This window comes from Miscanthus floridulus, chromosome 5 (assembly GCF_019320115.1).
Source record: "Miscanthus floridulus cultivar M001 chromosome 5, ASM1932011v1, whole genome shotgun sequence".
NCBI lineage: Eukaryota > Viridiplantae > Streptophyta > Magnoliopsida > Poales > Poaceae > Miscanthus > Miscanthus floridulus.
The window spans coordinates 122,290,201-122,315,228 of NC_089584.1; the positions used below are offsets into that span (position 1 = coordinate 122,290,201).

General features: G+C 46.2%; 1 protein-coding gene, 1 non-coding gene and 1 pseudogene across 2 annotated transcripts; 2 read left to right on the forward strand and 1 right to left on the reverse strand.

The window, feature by feature from the left end:
• The first annotated feature begins 3,736 nt into the window (after window positions 1-3,736).
• LOC136453348 (uncharacterized) lies at window positions 3,737-4,567 on the forward strand (annotated as a pseudogene).
• Window positions 4,568-9,503: 4,936 nt separating this feature from the next.
• LOC136453349 (uncharacterized) lies at window positions 9,504-10,343 on the reverse strand. The gene is made up of 2 exons (XM_066453919.1): window positions 10,082-10,343; window positions 9,504-9,965 (listed from the first exon to the last, which is right to left on the reverse strand). Exons 1-2 carry the CDS (start codon window positions 10,269-10,271, stop codon window positions 9,763-9,765), a joined length of 393 nt encoding a protein of 130 aa, XP_066310016.1. The 5' UTR covers window positions 10,272-10,343; the 3' UTR covers window positions 9,504-9,762.
• Window positions 10,344-14,632: 4,289 nt separating this feature from the next.
• On the forward strand, window positions 14,633-14,771 carry LOC136455732 (small nucleolar RNA Z247). The gene has a single exon (XR_010759206.1). It is a non-coding gene; the product is annotated as a small nucleolar RNA Z247 (small nucleolar RNA).
• The last annotated feature ends 10,257 nt before the right edge of the window (window positions 14,772-25,028 follow it).

The following is a 25,028-nucleotide window of genomic DNA, read 5'->3' on the forward strand; positions in this document are numbered from 1 at the left end:
CGCCTTTCAACGACATAACGTGATCTTGACGTTGATAATTCCCGGGCACCCAGGGAGTAAGATGGGTGTGTTCATGGAGCCTATGATTGATGAGTTGATCAAAGCTTGGAATGAAGGGTATGGACATACGACTGAGCTACAAAGGAAAGCTTCAAAATGTACGTCTGGTACCAGTACTCCATGCATGACTTCCTGGCGTATGGGTTATTCAGCGCCTGGTGTGTTCACGGGAAGTTCCCGTGTCCAATATGCCAAGAAGCTGTGAGGTTCATTTGGTTGAAGAAGGGTGGTAAGTATTCGTCGTTCGATCAACATCGTCAATTCCTAGATTCCAACCATCCATTCTGATAGGACACCAAGAACTTCAGGAAAGGTGTCGCAGTCACGGACCCTAGACCGCACTTGAAGACTGGTGCCGAGGTTCATGCTCACATAGATGCTCTCTTGCCCAATGAAGAAGGTGGTTTTGTGGGATATGGTGAGCAACACATGTGGACTCATAAGTCCGGCTTGACGAGGCTCCCCTATTTCGATGACCTTCTACTGCCCCATAACATTGATGTAATGCACACTGAAAAGAATATCGCTAAGGCACTTTGGGCAACACTCATGGACACTGACAAGTCTAACGACAACCCTAAGGCTAGAGTGGACCTGGCGACGTTGTGCGATAGACCACAGCAAGTTATGCGGCCTCTTGTAAACGGCAAGAACTGGAAAAGGCCTAAGGCCGATTTTGTCTTGAAACCCGAACAAAGGAGGGAAGTACTACGATGGATCAAGGCGTTAATGTTCCCTGATGGGTATGCAGCGAACCTGAGCAGGGGAGTGAACTTAGGCACTATGCGAGTCAACGGCATGAAGAGTCATGACTACCACGTATGGATTGAGTGGCTTCTTCTGGCGATGGTACGAGGCTACGTTCCTGAGCATCTCTAGCTAGTGCTAGCAGAGTTGAGCTATTTCTTCCGCCAGCTTTGTGCCAAGGAGCTATCTCGGACCGTGGTTGCAAACTTGGAGAAAGTGGCACCTGAGTTGCTTTGTAAGTTGGAGAAGATCTTTCCACCCGGCTTCTTCTTGTCGATGCAGCATTTGATTGTGCACCTCCCGTATGAGGCATGTATGGGGGGGCCCGTGCAGGCCCATTGGTGCTACCTAATCGAGAGATGTCTGAAGGTCGTTCGCAAAAATGTAGAAATAAAGCCAAAATTGAGGCTTCCATTGTAGAGGCTTCCATTCTGGAGGAGGTGACAAACTTCACACAGCTATACTACACGGAGAACCTTCCTAACGTGCATAATCCACTCCCTCGCTACAATGTTGACGAGAATGAATCCAACCTTAGCCTTTTCCAAGGGCAACTCGGCAGGTCAAGTGGATCAACCAATAAGAGGTTGGAAAATGAAGAGTGGCGCATGATCATGCTATATGTGTTCCACAACCTACCCGAGGTGAAGTCGTTCATTGAGTAAGTTATCAAAGAACTTGTTTAAATACACTGTCACTATTCTGCATCCAACTGATTCTTTCTCATTTGCATAGGGAATTTATTCGTGTATCCTGGCATCAACCAAGGGATCCTACCCCATGGCAAACCGACACCCTTCTTTCATGGGGTCCGGGAGCAGGGAGGCCCGATTTCATTTCTTGGTTCAAAACAAAGGTATTGTCCAATTTACCTCGTACCTAGTTTGAGATTCTGAGTTTCACGTACTTAGTCCGGCAATCTTTCCTTCTTGCGCTTGCAGGCCCAAACCGATGCAACTATGAGTAAGGAGTTGAGACAGGTTGCAAATGGCTTCGACAATAAGGTGAAAACTTATTCAGGTTATGATGTGAATGGATATTGCTTTCACACAAGAAGCTACGAGCGAGATCGGCCCCATCGAAAAACCACAAACAGCGGAGTTTGTACTCCCGGCACTGATGGCCTCGAGTATCATGGCATAATTGAAGATATCTATGAACTTGAATTTTATGGTTCGAAACCTCTTCGTCTCGTCATGTTCAAATGCCACTGGTTCAATCCTCGACTAACGAAACGGAGCCCTAATATTGGTCAAGTCGAGATTCGACACGATTCCATCTATCAAGGAAAAGATGTCTTTATTGTGGCAGATCAGGCCGTGCAGGTTTATTATTTGTCATACGCATGCCAAGGCAACAAGGCTCTTCAGGGTTGGTCTATTGTGCACCAGGTATCGCCACATGGTAGACTAGCTGTCCCAAATGATGAAGATTATAACTTCAACCCAAACACATATGATGGAGAGTTCTATCGAGAAGATGGGCTACAAGGGAGGTTGGTGATAGACTTAACCGAGGCGATTGGAATGGAAGTAGACAATGAAAGGGTTGATGACGAGAAAGAAGGAGATGAGGTGCAAAATGCCAAGGACATAGAAATGCTTGAGCGATTATATTTAGATGATGACGATGAAGGCAACATTGAACCTTCGGACAGTCTTGTTTATTTGGACAATTTTGATAGTGATGACGAGACATATGATCCAGATAATCCCAATAATGATGATTACTTCTAATACATGTAATACTATGTTATTTTGTAATTGTGTTTTGTTTATTTACTTAGCATCTATTTCTAATACATGTAATGATGTCTTGTTTGTTTCTTTTTAATTGCAGGTGATTGAACAAAGATGGCGGGCGGCAGTGGGCCAAGGAACGTGAACTCGAGGTACCAGAGAGCACGTCAGGACGTAGATGTCGGAGAGAACGCATCGGACGGGAGGAGGCAGAGGGCCAGGAGCAGCGGCAGCGGCAGCGGGAGCGGCAGCAGGAGGGGCCAAATCGTGGGACCACTACAAATCTGCCCCCGACGCAGATTATGAAGACAAGCAGGAGCGGGTCAGGAGAGAGTTCTGGGTAAGTCTCGTTCGCACAACTTTGATCAATACATCGCATTCATTTGACACTTTTTGACATAATGAATTGATACATTGTGTCTGTCTGTAGACTTTTTTTAGGTGTGAAGAGGGACAGGAGGAGAGGGCGGAGAAGAACTTGGTGAAAAGTGCCAGGAAACGCATCAGCGACATGCACTACGAGGAGTGCCTCACTTGCATCATCAAGTACTACGCCACGTGACTTGGTCAGAAAGTCAGCAAGACACAGGCAAGACAGATGCCTCTAACCCAGGAATAGTACATTGAGGTAAATGAAGAAGAATAATACTAATTCATTTTGAGATTAAGTAGCTTTCATTTGGTCGTCTTACATCTCAAATTCTTTATGACATGTAGATGATTCCATGGTGGTGCGAGTCCTTTGCCGACTGCTGGGAGATGATCGTGGACAGGTGGTTCACAGAGGGTTATATCTAGGAACACGAAGCCCACCGGGAGGGGGCTTTGCAGGCGATAGGCCCCACACACCACCAAGGCAGCCACAGCCTCAGCGCGTACAAGCAAGCTTGGGTACGTGAATTCATTTTTAGTATTCTGACGCTCCATTCTGCATGTTACTTCTAATCATCTTGTTGTCTTTCTCGCAGTCGGCATCGCATGGTGGCCAGCCTTTGTCCACATTCATGGCGTATGGACTGGCCCACAAGGGAAAGGCGACTTCCGCTGTCACCTTCAGCCCGGATGACCCACCCAAGTCGTACAGCAACCCGAGTGCCCACACCCGCATCAGCTCCTACGCGTCGGATGCAAGGTCGGTCCAGGGGCCAGACTAGGATCCAAGCACCGACGACATTGATGGCACGACTGTCATGAGGATCGGACAGGGCAAGAAGCATGGGCGGTACTGGCTTGGCGATGGCACCCTCGAGTCCGGCTCTGTTCCCTCCCTCTCCCAGATCTGAGCAAGTACCCTGAGCGGAGGCCCGGCCATACGCCAACGGTCGTCCCCTTCACAGCAGCGGGTCAACGCACTCCAGGTTAGTCCAGTTTAACTCTTTGTACATTGATCTTTACATAACTTAGTTACCTTTACATTACTAAAACATTCGATTGAATGTTGCAGGCCGATAACGAAAGGATGGCTCAGGAGCTGCGGGACCTGGCGGCGAGGACCGAGGTGGCCGAGCGGGAAAGACAAGCCGAGCGGGCCGAGCAGGAGAGATAGGCCAAGCAGCTGGCGGAGATTACGATGTTCCTGCAGAACTTTGGGCAAGTGAACGGTGTACCTGTTCCGATGTTCGCTCCAGCGCCGCTGCCAGTTGTAGCTAGTCCAGTGAGTATGAATCCATATTGCTTCGACTAGTGCTTTCATTAGATGACCCACTCTAAGCGCCTGAATATCTTGTCCTTTATGCAGCCTCCGTCGGCGGGTTCAAATGACCCATCTCAGGCGCAAGCAGGCGGTGCCGAGTTTCCTTCACCAGGCACTCAGTTTCCTCCCCACCTTTAGTTTGTATCTCTTTTTCACCGCTTGATGGACATGTGATGCACTGTGATCCACTATCGACTTGTTTCGATGGTAATTGGACCTATTATGTTTGTGATGTCGTGTATGTGAGGTATTGTATTCGCGATGTGATATATATGTGTGGGATTGAGTTTGTGATGAGATGGATGTGATATATATATGCTATATTGTCTTTGTGATGCTTCAGATGTGATATATATCTTTTATATGCTGTGTTTGTGATTATAGAATCAAAAAACAAAATAAAAAAATTAATTTTTGAGGCTTTGCCGGGTGCCCTGGCCCTGGCACTCGGCAAAGCTGGGAATTCTGAAAGGAATTCCCAGCTTTGCCGAGTGCCAGGGCCAGGGCACCCGACAAAGTTTTTTCAAAAAAAAAATCTTTGCCGGGTGCCCCATGACCTGGCACCCGGCAAAGAAATTACGAAAAAAAATAAAAAAACTCTTTGTCGGGTGCCCCCGCGGTGCGACACCCGGCAAAGAAATTATAAAAAAATAAAAAAATCTTTGCCGGGTGCCTCCCGGCACGGCACCCGGCAAAGAAAATTTGAAAAAAAATTAAAAAAATCTTTGCCGGGTGCCTCTGACATGGCACCCGGCAAAGCAAGGGATGACGGAGCTGGCGCCGTAACGACCACTTTTCTTTGCCGGGTGCCGGGTTTGCACTCGGCAAAGTCTTTGCCGGGTGCCCGATAAAAAGCACCCGGCAAAGAAATCTTTGCCGACTAATTTTTTTGCCGGAGGCTCTTTGCCGAGTGCTGCACCCGACAAAGGCTTTGCCGAGTGCAAAGTAGCCTTTGCCGGGTGTATTCGGCACCCGGCAAAGCGCCTTAATCCAGTAGTGTGTTTATATGATGTTGTCAACAATTACATTTTTAGTTATTTTCATAACACCTTGTTACTATTATGTTGCTATACAACATGAATGGCATCGAATCCAATGAGGTTTGTTTTAGTTTGAAGAGTGAACCATGTTACCATTATAATTAGTTTGTTTTAGTTTGAAGAGTGAACCATGTTACAATTATAATTAGTTATTACACCGAGTCCCTCTCTACCGAGCATTTCTTTTAGTCACATCATCTTATATATTTTCCTTGAAGAAAAAGTACTCCCATATAAAATAAATTTTCTTTGATCTTTTATTACCTATGCTTCCAACGTCATCTATGCATGATCATGATATAGGCATAAATATTGACTAGCTGCAAAAAAATAAAAAATCAATTTGGGGAATAGTTTTGCATGTAATTTAATATACCAAGATGAGATAGTACCCCCTTTTTTATCTTTTTAATTAATGAATAGTTTTGGAGCCTAACTTAGAGAGAAGCTACTCGATTTGCATGGTCCAAGGACTCAGGAGTTGCCATTGCCTCTATTATGAAACCGTTCTTACAGTGATACTATTTTCTATTTTGTAAATAATGGATCTATTTGTGCAGACCAATCTGAGGGGACAATATCCATGTGAGATGGGGGCCAAAAAAAAGGATGACACAATATTTTGTTGATGAATAATACACCTTGTCTTATAGTTCTTTTTTACAGTATCCCTAATCCATTGTTCACATTGTAATGAAGATTTTGCCTGTGCCATATTTGGCTATTCCTATAATCCTGACCTCAATAAATACATGATATAATGTATAGTGCCTACAAAGTTTGCAACGTTTATATATTGGTGTTGAGTGTTGAAACTTTTTTATTTTGCTCTTTTGTCCAACGACCATGTTTGGGCTATATATGTATAAATATCATTCAGTTATTCCTAATTGTGTTATAAATCATGAATGGTTTTATTCTGTCACAACTTTTAGTCACATGGTTTCTTAATCTTGTCTCACGCCATACAACAAGCTAACGTTCTGCTCATTTACCCAAAAACAACCTACCACTACGGATATGTTATTCCGTGTGGCATGCCACGTTGCCCAAAAACCGGCGCAGCGAAAGCGTGCCTACCGTGCTCTTATCCATGCAGAATGATTTTTTTTTAATCTTGTGCAGAATGATTTTGATTGAGCAACGATCTTTTGTTACCTTCGTATTTTCCCTATGTACATGCATTACGAGGAGTTAGCGAGGTTTGTGAGTGTTAACCATTCTGGTGAGAAAAGTTGGAGTTTTTGTATTTGAACGTGAAAAGACCCGATCTGCAAAAGTGTTTAAAAGCTCTGGAAGACAACTTCTTTTTTTTAGAAAGGGCGGTAAAAGTTATGCCATTATTTATATATTTGACGATAAAAAAGAAAACAAGTGTCGATTCAGTTTTGAGTAAAAAACCAGTCTAAAAAACTACACAACTGAAAAGAGTATGTCACTCATCCCATACAAATTGGCACTCCAACCGGACCACTGACACTTCACACCACTACATGCTTGGTGAACTTCACCGAGCCAACTTGGTGAAGACGACCCAACTAGCAACTCAACCTGGTCGAAAAAACAACACAACTAGCAACTCCACAGCTAAAGGACGCCACAACTAGCAAAAACAACTAACTCAGGCAACCAACCCAAAACATTGCTGCCGAGCACCACCAACAAAACAACCTGAAGCACCACCATGGCCACACAACAGGAAACGGAGCAGCGGTGCGGACCTCCGAAGCCTCACGAGGCCTTCAAGAAGAAAACTATGCCAAGGCTGCAAGGCAGGTTTTCACCCGCAAATCCTAACTCGGCAGGAGAATGCAAGAAGGCTTTCATCGTGATCTCTCACACCATCCCACCACCACCCACCATTATTGGTCACCACAAAGGAGACAGTCACGAAGGAAGGTGGCAGTGATGAACGAGGACATCCTCGCCAACACTGACGCCACCACGCGTACCGCGAGCAGCCTTGCAGTAGTGCAGCCACATGACACGACACCCCTGACCCATCACGAAGACGAGATATGGAGAGCCAAGGGGGTTGTCCGCCCACCCGAGCCGCCACGGGGAGTTGCAAGAAGGACTATACCCATCACTGGAACCAGCCGAAGCCAGCTAGCAGCAAGCCGAACAAGCCAACGTCAAGGGAAAGGAAGATGACATGGAGAAGGAGGGGTCGGGGAAGGGAAGGTAGAAGCCCTAGCCGTCCAGCCTCCCACATGGATCTAGCTGTCGGCCACCACAGCCCGGGCCAGCCCCCATAGGACCAGCCAACCCCCGCCTAGATCCGGCTGCTGCACACACACAACCAGTCTCCCCTCCCCCCTGCGGGATCCGACCGAGGCCGGCTAGCAGCGAGCCCGCCCAGGCATGGCCAGCTAGAGCAAGGGAGAGAAGGTGGCAGGAGGAGGGGCGCGGGAAGACCCCCACCACGCGGCCACGAAGATTCGGCCACCGAGCACAACGACTGGCCACCCGAGCGAATCCATCCGCTTGACCCTGGAAATGCCAAAGCGACGAACTCGGAGAAAGAGAGAGGAGGGGGAGGAAGGAGAGGGTTGGGTAAGGTGGAGAGCGAGGTTGCCTCGCTGCCTCCCTCCTTGCTGCTCGTCGGGCCTCCGGCCGGCAGCTCCGGCGGCGGCCGAGGTGCCGCTAGGGTTTGCGGGGAGGCGCTGGGTGAGGGAAGGGAGAGCCGCCCGAGTCGGTCGGCTGAACGACGCGGGGGTGAATGAAGACAACTTCTCCCTCTCTTTTTTAAAGTCGTGTTTGTTTACCGCTTGATTTATAATATGCGCTGGTTTATAAGCCCAAAGGTCAATGGGTTGCCAAACAACCCGAATTATATAAGCTAGGTACCCAGTTTATGACAAATCCATAAACTACATGCACATATTCACTGCTCCTCCACAGTGGCATGCGTGAAGGGCGTGCAGTAGTGACAACTCCAGTAGGGTGTTAAGGATGCAAGTTGACGTTGGATGGAGGAAGCGCGGTTGGAGCGACAGGTCATAAGGGAGCAGCAATGGGCCTGGTTTTTGAATTGTTGTTTGGAAGGTACAGTGATAATGGTTTCGGATCCTTAGAAACCATAATCACCCCTTGATCCCTTCTTATCTTTTTTTTTATTTTATTTGTTTTTTTTTTTATTGACATGCTCCTCACCGAAGCTCAATTAACAACCCAAGCCAAGGATCAGAAATCCCTTCAACACGGGTTAGACCGGCCTACGTCGAGGTTTATTTTGGCCTAGCATATTCCCTTATTATATACTAGCATTTACCTGTAGCATCACAGAGCGTCTCCAATAGTTCCCAAAAAGTTAGTTGGTAAATCAATGAATTTTAGAAATGGCTAAAAAAGATTGGAAGCATATTTGTTAGCTCCTCCAACAATTTCAAAAACCTAGTTACTAAAATATTTTGCATCAGGAATCTCAAACTATTTCTAAATCATATCAACCACTCTTATACTTGGTTTCTCTCTTGTATATTTGTATCAGGATTCAAGAACCATATCTTAGAGCATCTCCAAGAGACTCTTTATATCTTCCTAATTTACAGAAATAGAGATTTTGGTGAAAAAAAAATACTCTAACAGACTCTTCAATTGGATATCCAAATATATATATTCTCTATTTCGGGTTTTTCGCTAACCAAAGATGGAGAGCGATGATGACTCTCTAGACTGCGTACAAGATATAGAAACACTGTTGGAGGACACAAAGATATAAAAAATTGTTGGAGGACACAAAGATATAGAAAATGATTTTTACGCGGATGATTCTTCAAATGATGATTTAGAGAGTAGATTTTAGAAAGGCTCTTGGAGATGCTATTACTCTTTATTCTTCCCAAATCCTTCTCCATATTGATGTCGATCGCATATATTTCCGCGTGATTGGTGGATCGATTTTTCCAAGTGCCGAAAGATTGGAAGTTGTTGGAGAGCAGTTTTTTCAATCTTGCTAAAAAAATCTAGATTGAGAATTAGTTTTGGAAACTCTTGGATGCTCTAAGGCGTATTTTCTCGTGGTTATTAATTAGGGATCCAAATTTGTACAATCATCAAAATGTGTGACCGCAAGGAGGAGTTTTAGGCCGGTGGCGGTTGAATTAGCGGAGTCCAAAGCATACCAACTCTTCTCATCAGCAATACGATGGACGAAATGAAGAACACACGAACGCATGGTACATTTCGAACACATGACTACATGAGAGCAAACCGGTGAAATCAAATTTTTTTTATGAAAAATGTGTTGCGGGGACAGAGTGACACGCATCACTGTGGAATACTGAAAAGTGCGACAGAGAATACTGAAAAGTGCGACAGATAACATACCGACCCTATATGATCAGCAACTTCACTCATACGTCATTCGAGAAAAAAAAAACTTCGCTCATACATGGAGGGGAACGAAACCACCATAGCACGACTCATCGTCGCGACGTAGGGACCAGGGCAGCGCAAATTAAGCCAGGCATGCAGGCACTCAAGCGGATGTGGCTTGAAGGCAGACCCACTGGCCGACAAATATCTTCTCGCAGTTGATGTTGGGGTTGAAGCCGAGGAACTGCTCTTGGGTCAGCCCCGCGCCCTGCCCCACGGAAAAGCACGTCTCGCCCACCTGCACTCCGTGCACATTGGTGCATGTCAGCTCCGGCACCGGCGCAGCCTTCGCCACCAACACGTCACCTGTGACATTTCATTCATTCGGCACGCACGCTCAAACAACGGCGACGCACGGGCGGCGTATGCATTTCATGCCGGATTATTGCTTGGACGACGGGTCGGAGTATGTAGCTGCATACCTCCTTGTGCGTCGCGGCGCACGGTGAACCTTGTGATGCGCCCGGTGAGCCTCGCGTTGGCCTTGGCCCCACGGAGGGCCGCTGCCTCGTTGTGGCGCACGGCAGTGAGCCTTGCGTCAGCCCCGGACAGGGCGACTGCCACGAGGAGGGACACGATCAGGAGGAGGGTGGCAGCGCCATGGTTCACCATTATATTGCGAGTGCTGCCGCTTCAACCGTGTGCAAGCAGCAGATAGATTTTGTGTAGAAGAATTGAGCTCGAGCTATGCTTTACTGCTTGGATGGCTTGGTGTCGCAAAGAGTATGCTTCGCGCCTTCTTATAGCTCGGCGAATGCGGTAGCTGATAAGATGCATGTAGTACGTGACGAATCGATCGAAGAAGCTACAAGTGTCAGAGACGTATGGCCTTGGACATGTCGCAAGGACGGCCAACGGACGGGTGAATCGATGACGCTGCTGTGGACATGTCGTCACAGCACATTTTTTTTAGCCGGCGTCTCTATTGCAATTTGGCCGGGACCAATCCGCCCCGTTTATGATTCCAATGGAGCTCATTTGGAATATTCTCTTATATCCATGCAGCAGAATGATTTTGACTGAGCAACGATCTTAGTTACCTTCGTATTTGCCCTATGCACCCTGTGGATGCATTAAGAGGAGTTAGCGACGTTTGTGAGTGTTACCCATTCTGGTGAGAAAAGTTAGGAGTTTTGTATTTGAACGTGAAAAGACCCGATCTGCAAAAGTGTCTAAAAGCTCTGGCTCGCTCTGTTTTATTAAAGCCGTGTTTTTTTTTACCCCCTTCATTTATAAAATATGTGCTGGTTTATAAGCCCGAAGGTAAATCAGTAAATGGGTTGCCAAACAATCCGAATTATATAAGCTAGGTACCCAGCTTATATATGACAAAAATCCATAAACTACTTTGGAGGAGCTTATTTGGGCATGCATCTGCGGCAGCTGCGCGCACATATTCACTGCTCCTCCACAGCGGCGTGCGTGATGCGCGCAGTAAGGCTGCAACCAGAAAAGGTACAGCCGATGAGATCCAATATTGCCTTTTCCTAAGAAATCACACCTCCAAATATTTTTAAATATGTTATTAGGTTACCAAATAAGGTATAGCTTGCTTCCCTCTGGTTTATACTCCCTTCTTCATAAAATTTAGTGTATAGAAGCATTTAAAGTTGTAGCTAAATGAAAATGATTTAGGGAAGGGGACATAAAGACAAATTTGCATTAAATAAAATTTGGCAGGTACTGTAAATTGTATTTTGGATTCAGACTCATTTTTCAAATAGCCGTTAGCTGCCATTAATCAAGCAATCCGCTTTGATCACGCGGGTGGCAGTGTCTACACAAACCTGAATTAAATGGATTAGTAATGTTATGTTATATTCTCTCTTAACCTATCTTAAAGTCCCTTTATTTGGTCCAGCACGACAAAGGGAAACAAACATGCTCTAAATTATATTATTTTAACTTTTGTCTTAAGTCAAACTTTTATAAGTATGACTAAACTTTTAGAAAAAGAACACATAATCATCTAAATTGTTAAATTAGTTTTATTAGATTTATTATTAAATATATCTAGTGCAGATATTTAAATTTATCGATATTAACATACATTTTTAAAACTTGGTTAGCGTTATATAAGTGACATGGAGCCTGGAGCGACTACTTATGAAGCAACGATCTTTCTTTTCTTTTCTTTTTTGAAACATGGAAGTAAACTCCATTACTCATCAAACCGCATCTCTGGCGACCAAGACCTGGATACAAGAGGGCATATCATCCCTAACCGAGATCGGGCCAAACCCAGACTAGCCCCTAAGCTAGCAAGACCGTGGGCTATAGAATTACAATGTCGAGGATCATGAGAAATCGTTCTTGATACAAAATTAGAAATTAAGAGATCTTTGAGCTCCCAAATCAAGCCACATGCCGAGCTGTGGTCCAGGGACGAGTAGGTAGCTGCTTGCACCACAGCTACTGCATCCGTCGCCATGATCAGTCTCTGCACGCCAACTCAGCTGCTCGTTGTAGCGCCTGGAGACAAGCTATAATCTCCGCTTGAAGCGGTTCAAGAACCGTCTCCAATTTGCCATAACCAGAGCTTATCACCCTTCCTTCTTGATCGCACAACACAATTTGGCTTTAATGTAACCAGTAGGTGGACGCTTCCATATCTCTCGTTGCCGCGGCACAATGGTCACCGGATTCAACTGATTCAGGGAGGAGTATTCATCAGCATATGAGCGGACCACCTGTGCCAAATGCAGATACCTTCTGGGCGTCTCGCCTTCTCGAACTGCACATCTTTCAGACCACCATAAGTAGAGCAGCACTATGACTTGTCTCTGAATATCACCCTTCAGTTTCAGAATCTCCTTAATCACTTCTTTGGCCGATGAGAGCAAAGCCATGGAGCTGCAGACGTGGCTCATTTGCAATTCGTTCCACACTCTGGTGACATGCTTGCACTTCAAAAATAGATGTGCTCCATCCTCATCAAGTCTCCTGCAAAGGCAACAAGCGGTGTCCAGCTTCATTATATTCCACGTCACTTGAGATTAACACGGAGTGCCAGGCTGTTATGACCAAGCCGCCATAGGAGGTGCTGCATCTTTTTTGGACAATTCAGCTTCCAGAGGTGCTTCCACAACAAGCTATCATCACCATTTGCCACAGCTGAGGATGATCCTGCTTGTCTCCTATCATTTCGCCTCGATCTTCAACACACACTTTATAAGCTGAACGGACAGAAAAGAGTCTGTTCTTGTTGTAGTGCCGAGATACAATGTCCTCCATTCCATCATGAAACGGAATAGGCAATATCATCTTGCCATCGTCTTCCCAAAATAAGTCACAAACAAGTGCTTCATCCCATGTACCACCAATCGGGTCCATCAACTCATCTACTCAAAAAAAAAACTCATCTACGCGAGTCAGTAGGTAGTTCCCCCACCCGCGGCGTAAAAGGTCTGCGAGTATGCTCCCTAGGCAGCCATGGCCCATTTTCTAAGGCCTAGCGGGCTGGACTACATGTTTTAGGCTACGGCTCATTTTCCAAGGCCTATCAGGCTAGGCTACATTTAGCAACCAACTTTGTTTGAAATTAGTGATGGCACACCACTATCAGGGCCATGTTTAGTTCCGGCCGGATTCGGCGCCGTCGGAAACCCAGGATACTATAGTGGCACTGCGGCGCACTGTAGCATTTCGTTTGTATTTGGTAATAATTATCCAATCGTTGACTAATCAGGCTCAAAACGTTCGTCTCGTAAAGTACAACCAAACTGTGCAATTAGTTTTTGATTTCGTCAACATTTAGTACTCCATACATGTACCGCAAGTTTGATGTGACGGGGAATCTTCTTTTTGCATAGTGCCAAATTCAGGAATTTGGGGAACTAAACATGGCCCAGAAATAAGTTAGAACTTAGAAACCGTAGAGGCACGTTCTATTTCCCCGAGTTGGATTATATGACCAAAATACATTAAACTTTTTGTATTTTAACTACTAATGGATGAAACCACACATTCACGGATAAAGTCTTATATCTATATTTATACCGTTTGACCAAAAAAAATATTCACACTTACACCCGTTAATTACAATTAATACTCATTGATACTCCTACCACAAATAGGATTGCTGTCCACCAGACAAACTGGCTGAAATTTGCGTAACTTGACCCAAAAGAAAGTCCAATCTATCTACACTTTGCCATTCAAAAGAGTCTACTCTAACTTACATTAGAGGGACTTATGTTACCGACATTCAAGTCCCTCTTGTTAAAGGATGTCGTGCTTATCCCCTTAGCTCCCTACGGTGTGTAGTTAGGATATGCCGTATGGTTAGTTGTAGCCATGGCTTTGTAAGTCAAGATGTAATCTTGTAATCTATCCTGTAATTTGAGATTGTTGTACAAGCCACGTTGGGGGCTGTTCCCAACCATATAACAGGCAACCGAGCCCTCCAAGGGAGGCAACTCGTTCCAACCATTTCCACATGGTATTCAGAGCCTTCTTCCTAGCGGATTTATCCCATGGCGTTCGCTTCTTCCTCCTCCGTAGCATCTGATGTTCAGTCCATCGCCACATTTCTTCCCGTGAGCGAAAAACTGAACCGCGCCAATTACTAGTTGTGGAAGGCCCAAGTGTTGTCGGCACTGAAAGGTGCCCAGCTCGCCAAGTACCTTGATCCGGCGGTGAAGCCACCGGCGGAGGTCCTCACACCGAAAGCAGACGACAAGAAGGAGCCGCCCGTGCCCCACCCCGACTACGCGACGTGGGTCACAAAGGACCAGATGGTCCTTAATTTCTTGTTGTCCAACCTCTCGAAGGAGATCCTATCTTAGGTCTCCAATGAGGTCACTGCTTCCGGGGCTTGGGCGGCGATTAAAGGGTTCTTCGCGTCCCAGTCCCGTGCTCGTGTCATTAGCACGAGGATGGTGCTTGCTACCGCTTCCAAGGGCAACTCCACCATCAACGAGTATTTTGTGAAGATGAAGGGGTTAGTGGATGACATGGCTTCCGCTGGCCGCAAGCTTGAGGATGAGGAACTTGTTTCCTACATTCTCACCGGTTTGGATCTTGAGTTCAACCCGGTGGTTTCTGCCGTCGCTGCCAGAGTCGAACCCATTACGGTGGGGGAGCTCTACACCCAGCTGATCAGCTTCAAGCAGCGCATGGAGATTCATGGTGGCAGTGGCCACCAATCCTTGGCAAATTTGGTCGCCAAGGGCGGCCGTGGTGGTGGAAGCTCCAACAACACTCGCGGCGGCTGTCGCAGTGGCCGCGGCGGTTTTGGCCGTGGATCCAAAGGAGGTCATGGTGGTGCACGTCCCTAGGGTGGCGCACAGTCTGGTGTTATTTGACAGCTGTGCGGCAAAGAAGGCCACACCGTGATTCGCTGCTTCAAAAGGTTTGATGTTTCTTTCACAGGACCACCGCAGAAGTCTGCATCATCCACGACCACCTCGTATGGAGTTTACACAAACTGGTACATGGATTCGGGTGCCACCGATCACATTACCAGTGAATTGGAGAAGCTGACCATGCGCAACAAGTACAACGGCGACGAGCATGTCCACGCGGCAAATGGATCTGGTATGGAGATTCATCATGTTGGTCATAGCACTTTATGTTCCCCGACTAGAAAAATTCATCTAAACAATATTCTCCATGTTCCAAAAGCCCATAAAAACATGTTATCTGTTAATCGTCTTGCTAGAGATAACAATGCTTTTCTTGAATTTCATCCGAATCATTTTTCTATCAAGGAACAGGTGACGAGGAGAACGCTCCTCACAGGCCGATGTGAAGGCGGCCTCTATCCTTTGAAGTCCTCTCCGAATAAGCAAGATTCCATGAATAAACAAGCCCTCGGTGCTGTGAAGCCATCGGTCTCCTTGTGGCACCGTCGACTTGGCCATGCTTCTGCTCCTATAGTCCAACAGGTCCTTAGTCGCCACAAGCTTGCATTTGTTAGGAATTCGAATAATAATGTTGTATGCGATGCATGTAAACAGGGCAAGAGCCATCAGTTGCCTTACCCTAGGTCTACTAGTATTTCATCTAGTCCTTTAGACCTTATTTTTCGGATGTATGGGGACCTGCTCCAACCTCGGTTGGGCGTCATAATTATTATGTCAGTTTCATCGATGACTACAGCAAATTTACTTGGATTTACCTTTTGCGCCATAAATCTGAAGGTTTTCAATGCTTTCACGATTTTTAGAATCTTGTTGAATGACAATTCAATTGCAAAATTATAGCTATCCAAACAGATTGGGGGGAGAGTATCAAGCTTTGAACTCTTTCTTCAAGTGCATAGGTATAGCACATCATGTGTCGTGTCCCCATGCTCACCAACAGAATGGTTCTGGAGAGAGGAAACATCGCCACATTGTTGAAGTGGGGCTCTCACTTCTTGCTCATGCATCTATTCCATAAAAATTCTAGGATGAAGCTTTTCTTACTGATGTTTTTATCATTAACCGACTTCCTTCTAAAGTCATTGATAATGACACGCTCTTTAATCGTCTGCTTGGGACACAACCTGATTATACTTTTCTCCTCACCTTTGGGTGCGCCTGCTGGCCGAACATGCGACCATACAATGCCAGAAAACTCCAATTTCATTCCAAGAGATGTGTATTCTTGGGGTATAGCAATCTTCACAAAGGGTTCAAGTGTTAGGATCCTGCTGAGGGACATGTATATATTATTAAGTTGCATGCACCAACCAACTCAACCCAAAAGCTTAAGCTGATGAGGAGAGGTGGGCAATTCACTTATATTTCAACACTCCCCCTCACGTGGAGGCTCCCTCAGGCCTCAGACGTGGAATAGGAGCGAGCAGCAATTATTTTATTTTAATTGCGCTAACCAAGATTCGAACTCGAGACCTCTGGATCTGATACCATATTAAGTTACATGCACCAACCAACTCAACCCAAAAGCTTAAGCTGATGGGGAGAGGTGGGCAATTCACTTATATTTCATCACTCCCCCCCACATGGAGGCTCCCTTAGGCCTCAGACGTGGAATAGGAGCGAGCAGCAATTATTTTATTTTAATTGCGCTAACCAGGATTCGAACTCGAGACCTCTGGCTCTGATACCAATTGTTGAAACCGGTGGTGACCACCGAGTTCACGATCTTAGAGCTGGCTTACAGCCGGCCCGGCTTATTCACTTATATTTCAACATATATTTCTAGAGATGTGGTTTTTGATGAACAAGTCTTCCCTTTTTCATCTCTTCATCCCAACGCTGGCTCTAGGCTTAGATCTGAACTTGCACTTTTACCCGATGTCTTGTTGAACCCATCATCTAGTTTTAGGGACGTAATTTTGCATGATCAACACTTGAGTTCTCCTGTGTCTACTGACCCTTTGTCAAGTTCTGGTCGAAGTCCAGCTATTGCAGGAATATATGCAGTGGAAAACGGCGAAAGAACGGTGTCCAGCGAGCGTTATTCATGTGTCGCTTGGCTGGTGACAGCACGCGTTCCGAGATGGATCCGCCTGCTGTTGTCTCCCCACCGATAGGTGCTACAACATCGTCTTTGGGATCATCACTGAATCCGCCGTCTCCATCACGCATGCCTGCACAGTCTCGACGCTCGGCAGGTACGGTGCCTGGATCTTCTATGACCGAGACTACCGTCTCTCCCTCTCTGTTTGCACAAGCCGATCTGAGCGAGAGGGGACTAGGTACAGTGACGGGATCTGGTGTGGTGACGCCAGGATCAGGTGTGGTCACTGAATCTGCTGCACCTTCTACATCGTCTGATCATCAGCGCCCTATTACTCGCCTACAACAAGGTATCTCCAAGCCCAAACAATACACTGATGGCACTGTTCGATGGTGTATGTCTTCTACAATCAGTACAGATGAGCCAACTTTTGTTGATGAGGCTTTTTGGAACAAGAATTAGGTTTTGGTGATGGATGCAGAACACCAGGCTTTATTCAGAAACAAGACTTTGCACCTTGTTCCTTGGCCCAAGGGCAAGAACATTATAGGATGTAAGTGGGTTTACAAGGTTAAAAGGAAAGCTAATGGTTCCATTGATAGGTACAAGGCGCGTCTAGTAGCCAAGGGCTTCAAACAACATTATGGCATTGACTATGAAGACACTTTTAGCCCGGTGGTTAAAGCAGCAACAATTCATTTAATTTTGTCACTTGCAGTGTCTCAAGGTTGGTCACTTCGTTAGCTTGATGTTCAAAATGCTTTCCTCCATGGCATTCTGGAAGAGGAAGTGTATATGCAACAACCGCCACGATATGAGAGCAAATCTTGTTCGGGCTATGTTTGTAAACTAGACAAGGCATTATGCAGTCTAAAACAGGCGCCACGGGCGTGGTATGCTCAGCTATACAGTAAGTTGGAAACTCTTGGCTTCAAATCATCCAAAGCTGATACTTCCTTGTTTTACTACAATATAGGGAAACATACCCTATATGTGTTGGTGTATGTCGATGATATCATTGTTGCTAGTTCTTCTCAGGCTGCAACAGATGCCTTACTCAAGGATTTACAGCATGAGTTCGCACTTAAGGATTTGGGAGACTTACACTATTTCTTGGGCATTGAAGTTAATCGAGCCCGGGATGCTTTGGTGCTTTCTCAAGGATGGTATGCTATGGATATTATCACTCGTGCTGGTAACCTTGTATGAAAAATTGTAAACTTGTTGATACTCCATTACCTCCTTCAAGATGTGCATGTGTGTGGATGTATATATGGTGGCCAACCTAATTCTACTATGCTCCTTGAAACATATCTCTCTTGTTTGAAACTTGAAAAACTTTTGCAAGAAAACATGGGCTATCTTATTCATCTCTTCTTCTTTTTTCTTTTTAGGCGGGCATCTGAGTACCCATTATTTTCAATATCTCGAACACTAGTCCGTTTTTTCCCAATACTTTCTTTTTCTTTTATGAATAACTTTTGCATAGCCCATGGCTCTCTTTTTGCAATCGAAACTTTTCAAGAGAAACATTTACAATAACTTGGAGCATTTATCCTATCAAGCATATTTTTGTGTCTATTCCCAGTATAGGAGTAGAACATTTTTAGGTGGATAGAAAATATGTTGTTACGTACCCCTAGTGTAGGAGTAGCAAATGTATGTGGAGTGTACGTGATCTTGATCTTGAGAGCATGATAAGTTTCTCAACAAGGGTCACAAGGTTTGACCAAACTCAACACAATGACAAGTAGTATATGTAGAAGGTTTCTCTAGTCTATATATGGCTCTGGTAGGACATTGCTTACCACAAAGGAGAGGTGTAGCTATTCTTTTTATTTTTTTGGAATAAAATTCTCCAATAACAAGACATCAAGAATCAAGTTCTCATTATTCTACTATATCTCATTCCACAACAACTTAAGTAACATGGGGTCTCTAATAATAAGTTCCTAATAGTAGCAAGACTTTTAGGAAAAGTATTATGTGAGTCTATCCTTAAGTCATGACTGAAATAATCTTTTCTTATGTTTTAAAGTTGTTTTATTAAGTGATTTTCAATTTGGTTTGAAATGGAAAGCGAAACATATAAAAATAGAGTGGGTTGGGCTCGAACCTGACTGTGGACAAAGCGCGAGGCTAGGTGGCACTGTGATGGGCTGGCCGGCCCATGTAGGAGGTCGGGTGGCCCACTCTCGGGTCCATTTTGGTCCAACTTTGATGAGCATGGTTTTTGTTCTATTGCTTTCTTAATTTTGTGATTTTCGCGATCGAAATCTATCTTGATGTCGCGGTGTGCTTCCCCCACACTTGTTTTCCTGTAAACCTTTATACACAACATGTGGAGACAAACACATATCCAAGAAGAAATAGAGAATAGATAATAATAAGAAGACTTCATTAATATATAAGGCACTTTATTACACAAGCACAAACTAAACACAAACTTTTGACTACTTAGCACAAACTTCAATATTCTAACGATCTGAGCTAAGCGAGTAACCTAAACATACTATCTTCAAACACTTGACCTAACCACTCGTGCCTTATTATTGACTACCTAATTCTCACTTCTTCATCTTAGCAACAAAATGATTCAAAGCATTTAGGTCATGTTGCAGGCTCTTGCGATAGACGTGTTCTTTGTCGATCCTTTGCTCTAGGGTATAGATAACATCAAAGAGGTCTTCAATCTTCTTCTCTAAGAGAGCAATGGACATCCATGGTGGCTTCTCAGCCTCTGGGATAGGTGTGATGGCGCCTTCCTCTTCTTCTCCTTCGGCGAAACAACCTTGATCTGATCCGGCATAGCGCGAACTCCATCGATGAAGGTATGAGGGGTGACCGACTTGTATTTTGCACATATAACGTCTCCAAATTTGTTGGTCTTCACTCTGGTCAGCACCTCGTTTGCCCTCGAAGGAAGGAGATTGATCTCCTTCATCACCTTGATCGGCGGCAACACGTTAGCTTGACGTGGCTTGTCCTTGAGAAGTAGATGTGGTGGCGGTAGAGCAATCATCACCGGACAACGGATGGCATGGGCAAAGTAAGATTGGCTTGAGCAAATTGGGGTAACTTCTGGAGGAGCGACGATCAACGCAAGCGCGTTAGGCTTCTTGCTAGGGTCAAAACCATAGGGAACAATCTCTTTGTTGGCAATGGGAACTAGAGAGGAGGAGAGCTTTGCTGTTGTTGGAGAGAGAAGGCTTTGATGGGATGGCTATGGAGGCAGATAGAGGCTCGCTTATATAGGGGGGAACAACTTGCAGCAGGGGTCAAGATCCATCCATATGGTGAAACAACCTTGATTTCCATGAAGGGAAATCTACAGAGTCGAAGTGTAATAAGACCATTTATAGATCATATTACCCAAATTCCAGTTGGATACCACATCCATACAACGATAATATCAGAGTACAAATAGTGCGGAATTACATAATTTATTACATCGCCGCATTGGCGGAATCAAAAGTAGCATTCATTCAGAACATCCTGTAGATAAGATTGCCAAACTCGAGCGTAGGAACGAACCCCTCAACCGTCAAACTCCTTGGAGCTATACTCCTCAGCAAAACCTGTGTGCCAAAATTTATCAGTACGATTTGTACTGGCCACTCCCACCCTATGAGCATTGCTTTGTGGAAATTGGATGCAAGTCGGTTGTAATCAAAAGGAACCTATAAGGCTAGGGTTTCCTATGTAATAGCATATTAAGTAAATAATAATAGTTGGTCAAGTTTTAACACCATTCCCACACATGTTCCACCCCATTCCCTTCTAGAGCCAGTTTCGATCCTGGGATCGATACACCACCATCTCCATATCATCACCATACCATCGCTCAGTCGACAGGCCAACTCCCTCTTAGCACTGTCTCATGGCCCATAGCCCCTGGCTACGTCCGAACACTCACTTCCAGGGGGAGAAGAGAAGGACTCATCTCTCTATCTAGTTTAAGTGAAACCCAGGAAAGGTCCATAGCCGACAAGTTGGCACATGTATCGATTGATCAACCATACACTCTGTAAAGGTTTTACATAACCACAAGATCTGCCTCCTTCGCTGACCGTCGTCAACTGGGCTAATTCCAGCCGCTTGCTAGCCTAGGATAATGCCACTCTACCATTCAGCCCTAGTACACCCCAAGTCTAGTCTGGGGTGGCTGAAACTATGAGTCATGAGCCGGGTCCACAAGGTCTCCATGAAGTCTCGGAAGGGTGTGGGGGAAACCTCTGTGCCCTGTACCTCCTTACACTGTCAGCTATCAACCTAGCAGTAGTGGCAAATATCCTACCAAGTAGTCCAGTCGTCCCACACCATATAGGGCGAGTGGTACGTAAGGCTTCCCGGTGAATCTGAGTACTAGTAAGTCCTTAGGGATGACCAAGCCAGAATGTCTTCATCAGGGTTTCCATTTACTGTGCCACCACAGCACCTCCATCCTGGGCTCTTCCCATCACAGGTTCACACCTAGGACCACCTCATATACCATTTACCCACCATAGGTATCCATTTCAAGGGTGCCCAGGTAGCACCCTATGGCAAGACTTGCCCTAGGCTCGTCGTATACTCCAACTTGGTTGACACAACCCTCACCCTCCACGCACCCAAGTCACACACGCAGCACTCTCCCCATAGTCCAGATAACTCCAGTTTCCACCACGCAATAGTGTAGTACAAGCGTAGTAGAAGTAATAAGCAATGAAATATAGCAGCAAGCGTGTGTCTAGCCTAATAGCAGGGTGAGCAGGGGTAAGGTTGCGTTAAGGTAAAGGCCATCAAGAAAGCATACTACCATGCAAGTCCTATCATAGTGATTATAACAATGAAGTAAAGCAATAGCAGCTTTAAATTAGCCATGCATAATAGGTGCTATGAGATTGGGTGGGATGTGGCACCTTCAGTGTAGTCATCTCCGTACTCCTCACGGTACTCTCGGTCCTCGTCTGTCTGGTTCTCCTCCGAGTCTACAAACGATCGCATTATCGTCGCGTTAGCGACGTCTATAGAATAGCACAAAGAGCAATGAAAATTCAAAAGAACCAAATGCACTCAAACATGGGTTCATTGCGTAGATCTTGATTTTAGATGAATTTTGGTCCTGGTCTTGTATTTTTCTGAGTTCGTATGAATTAGTTATGAATTTCCGACGTTTTAAACATTTCTGAAAATGGAAAAAGGCTGGTTAATTCAGGGCTGACACGTGTCACACTATGACTGGTCCATGTGGCAGGTAGGGACACAGCTGGTGTGGTGGTCAGAGAGGTCACCGAAGTGGTCGAAAAGGTTGCCGTGGTGGTCGGAGATGTCGCCGAGGTGGTCGGTGAGATCGCTGAAGTGGTCAGCGAGATCGCCTCAGTGGTCGGAGAGGTTGCCTAGGTGGTCGGAGAGATCGCGGGGGTGGTCAGTGAGATCGCTAAAGCGGTCGACGAGATCACCTCAGTGGTCGGAGAGATTGCCAAAGTCCCCGACACTGGCGTGGTCTCATCATCGGCACGACGTCAGCATGGCGCCATCCGAGCTAAACTACGGCTGACAGGTGGGTCCGGGGTCAAACGGTGTCTGACAGGTGAGGCACGGTTCATGGTGAACCTGCCTGTGTTGGTCCATGGACCGTAGAGCTGGTCTATGAAGGACTGGTCCACTTACTCCTTCCCAGTGTTTGATTCACGTGCACCAAGTGCACAGACATGTGGCCAGCGAGGGGAAAATCCCAATCTTCTTCCCCGTCGTGCTCCCGCCGGTAGTGAGCTCACTGGTGAGCCCCTCCAGTGGCACGGGTGTGCAATTAAGGTGGGCAAAATCTTGGCTATGCCATAGCAAGTGTCCTGGTGAAGTTAACGTGGTGGTCGGGCGGCTCCAGTTGGCTGGCCGCGGTGAACGACGGCGTGGGTTCGTCGACGTGCATGGACAGGGCTGCGGTGGTAGCGAGAGCCCAGTTGGAGGAGCGTGTGAGCTCCATGGTGCTTCTACGACCATGGTAGGCATGTTGAAAGAGCTCCTGGTGCTCCCAGTGGCTCTGGCCACGGTGATGGGGGCAAAGCGGAGGCGGTGGCGCTCCGACAAGGTGCGGTGCGGAAACGTAGGGCTCCGGTGGGCTTCTTCCTCGGCTAAGGTGAGCGCGGTGTGTCTCTCATCATGGTAGAGCCAGTTAGGGTGTCAACATTGCCTTTACCGCAACGTAGAAGACGCGGTGGTCTCACCATGGTTGTGCTCTCGGCCATGGTGAGCGTGTCCGTGCATGTGTGCTCCTGTTCTGATGTACAGCGTCATGGCTGGGGTCCTCCTTTTGGCTTATGGCAGCATGCACGGCGCATCCTGGGTCTTGGCAAGCGTGGCCATGGTGGTCTTCCTAGCTAACCAGTTGGGCTAGGCCGAAACTCGAAGCTTCGGCAAGGTTTCGATCATGGCGGTGCACGTTCCATTTGGCTAGAAAGGTGGTCTCAGCAAGATGGCTCACCATAGAGTTCATGGCGATAGGATGGTGGTGCAGTGGCAAGGCGAGGCCGTGATGAGGCGATGCAGTGCCGTGCCGAGCAGCTACGTCGCTGTAGCCGATCGGGGCGGCGCTCCTGGCTCCGGCGAGGTCTGGTTCCACGGCGGCTTCCTTCTCCTTCTTGCTCCTCCCTCCTCTCTCTCTCTCTCTCGGCTTGATGCGGTGTGGTGCTGTGCCACCAGCGGCGGTGGCGAACGGGCTGAGGTTAGGTTTCACGGACGTTGGCTTTTATAGCCGAGCTCCATGGGCTCCAATGACGGACAGCGATTGGGCGGTGGTGATACATGCGGCGCATCCGATGGCCCGCGTGCGGTAGCGTAGGTGCGGCGCAAGGGGAACAAGGTCATGCGATTTGCGTGACCCTGGGCCCGCACCTACCACGCTGGTCGGCCTCCGATCGCACGGGGAGAATGCGTGGGCGAGGGGAAGAAGATGCTACTGTGCTATCAAGTGAGGTCAGGTCGTCAGGCGCTTGACGCTATGTGGCTGCGTGCTGCGCATGATGGCTGACAAGTGGGCTTGGCTTGTCAGCGGCTGTGCGCGTGAAAGGGCAGGCGAGGCTCGGCTGGGCTGGCTAGCTTGGGCCGAGCTGCTGGCTGCGAGGCCCTCTCTCTTCATCTTTCTTTTTCCTTTTCTTTTGTTCTTTGTTTGTTTGCTTAAGGCATTTACTCATCAAAGGATTAATTAGCAAGCTTAATAGTTGTTTGGCAATTTTTAATTAGCATAACATAAGGCAAAAGAAGAATCCAACTCACAAGTGGTATTAATATGCATGCAAGGTTCATTTATTTAGGGAACTTAATCACATGTTTATGCCAAGAGTTATGCCATGCTTATGTGTTGACTTGGGGTTGGGGTTAGACCTAATGCATCTCTTAGGTTGGGTTTCTATACATGACACTCATCAACACATGGGAGTTTTAAGAAAAATTTTGTAGTTGGTATTTTTGGTGTATGGATTTTTGGGTTGTTACATATGGGGTCAAGATCCATCCATATGAGGCCATGGGAACTAGAGAGGAGGAGAGCTTCTGAGTAGGCCGTGAGAGCAGACTCTAAAGAGGTACGGTTCATCCCATATGTGGAGATGACTTTTATAGATGAGCTTCCTTTTGTTCTCACCTAGTGGTACATAACCTGCAACCATAAAGTTAACAATATTTGCGTATCAGGAGTTAGATTTTCTGACCTTAAAGAGCATGTCGTTCCGTAGTGAATCATTGATGGGCAGTTCCTACGAATTCTCAAACTGTATTCTAGACAAGTGATCGGCAACAGAATTTTCTACTCCCTTATCATCTTTTATTTCTAAGTCAAATTCTTGGAGTAACAAAATCCATCTTATTAATCTAGGTTTAGCATCTTTCTTAGTGAGTAGGTATTTCAAAGCAGCATGATCCATATAAACAATCACCTTGGCTCCTACTAAGTAAGATCTAAACTTATCAATAGCAAAAACA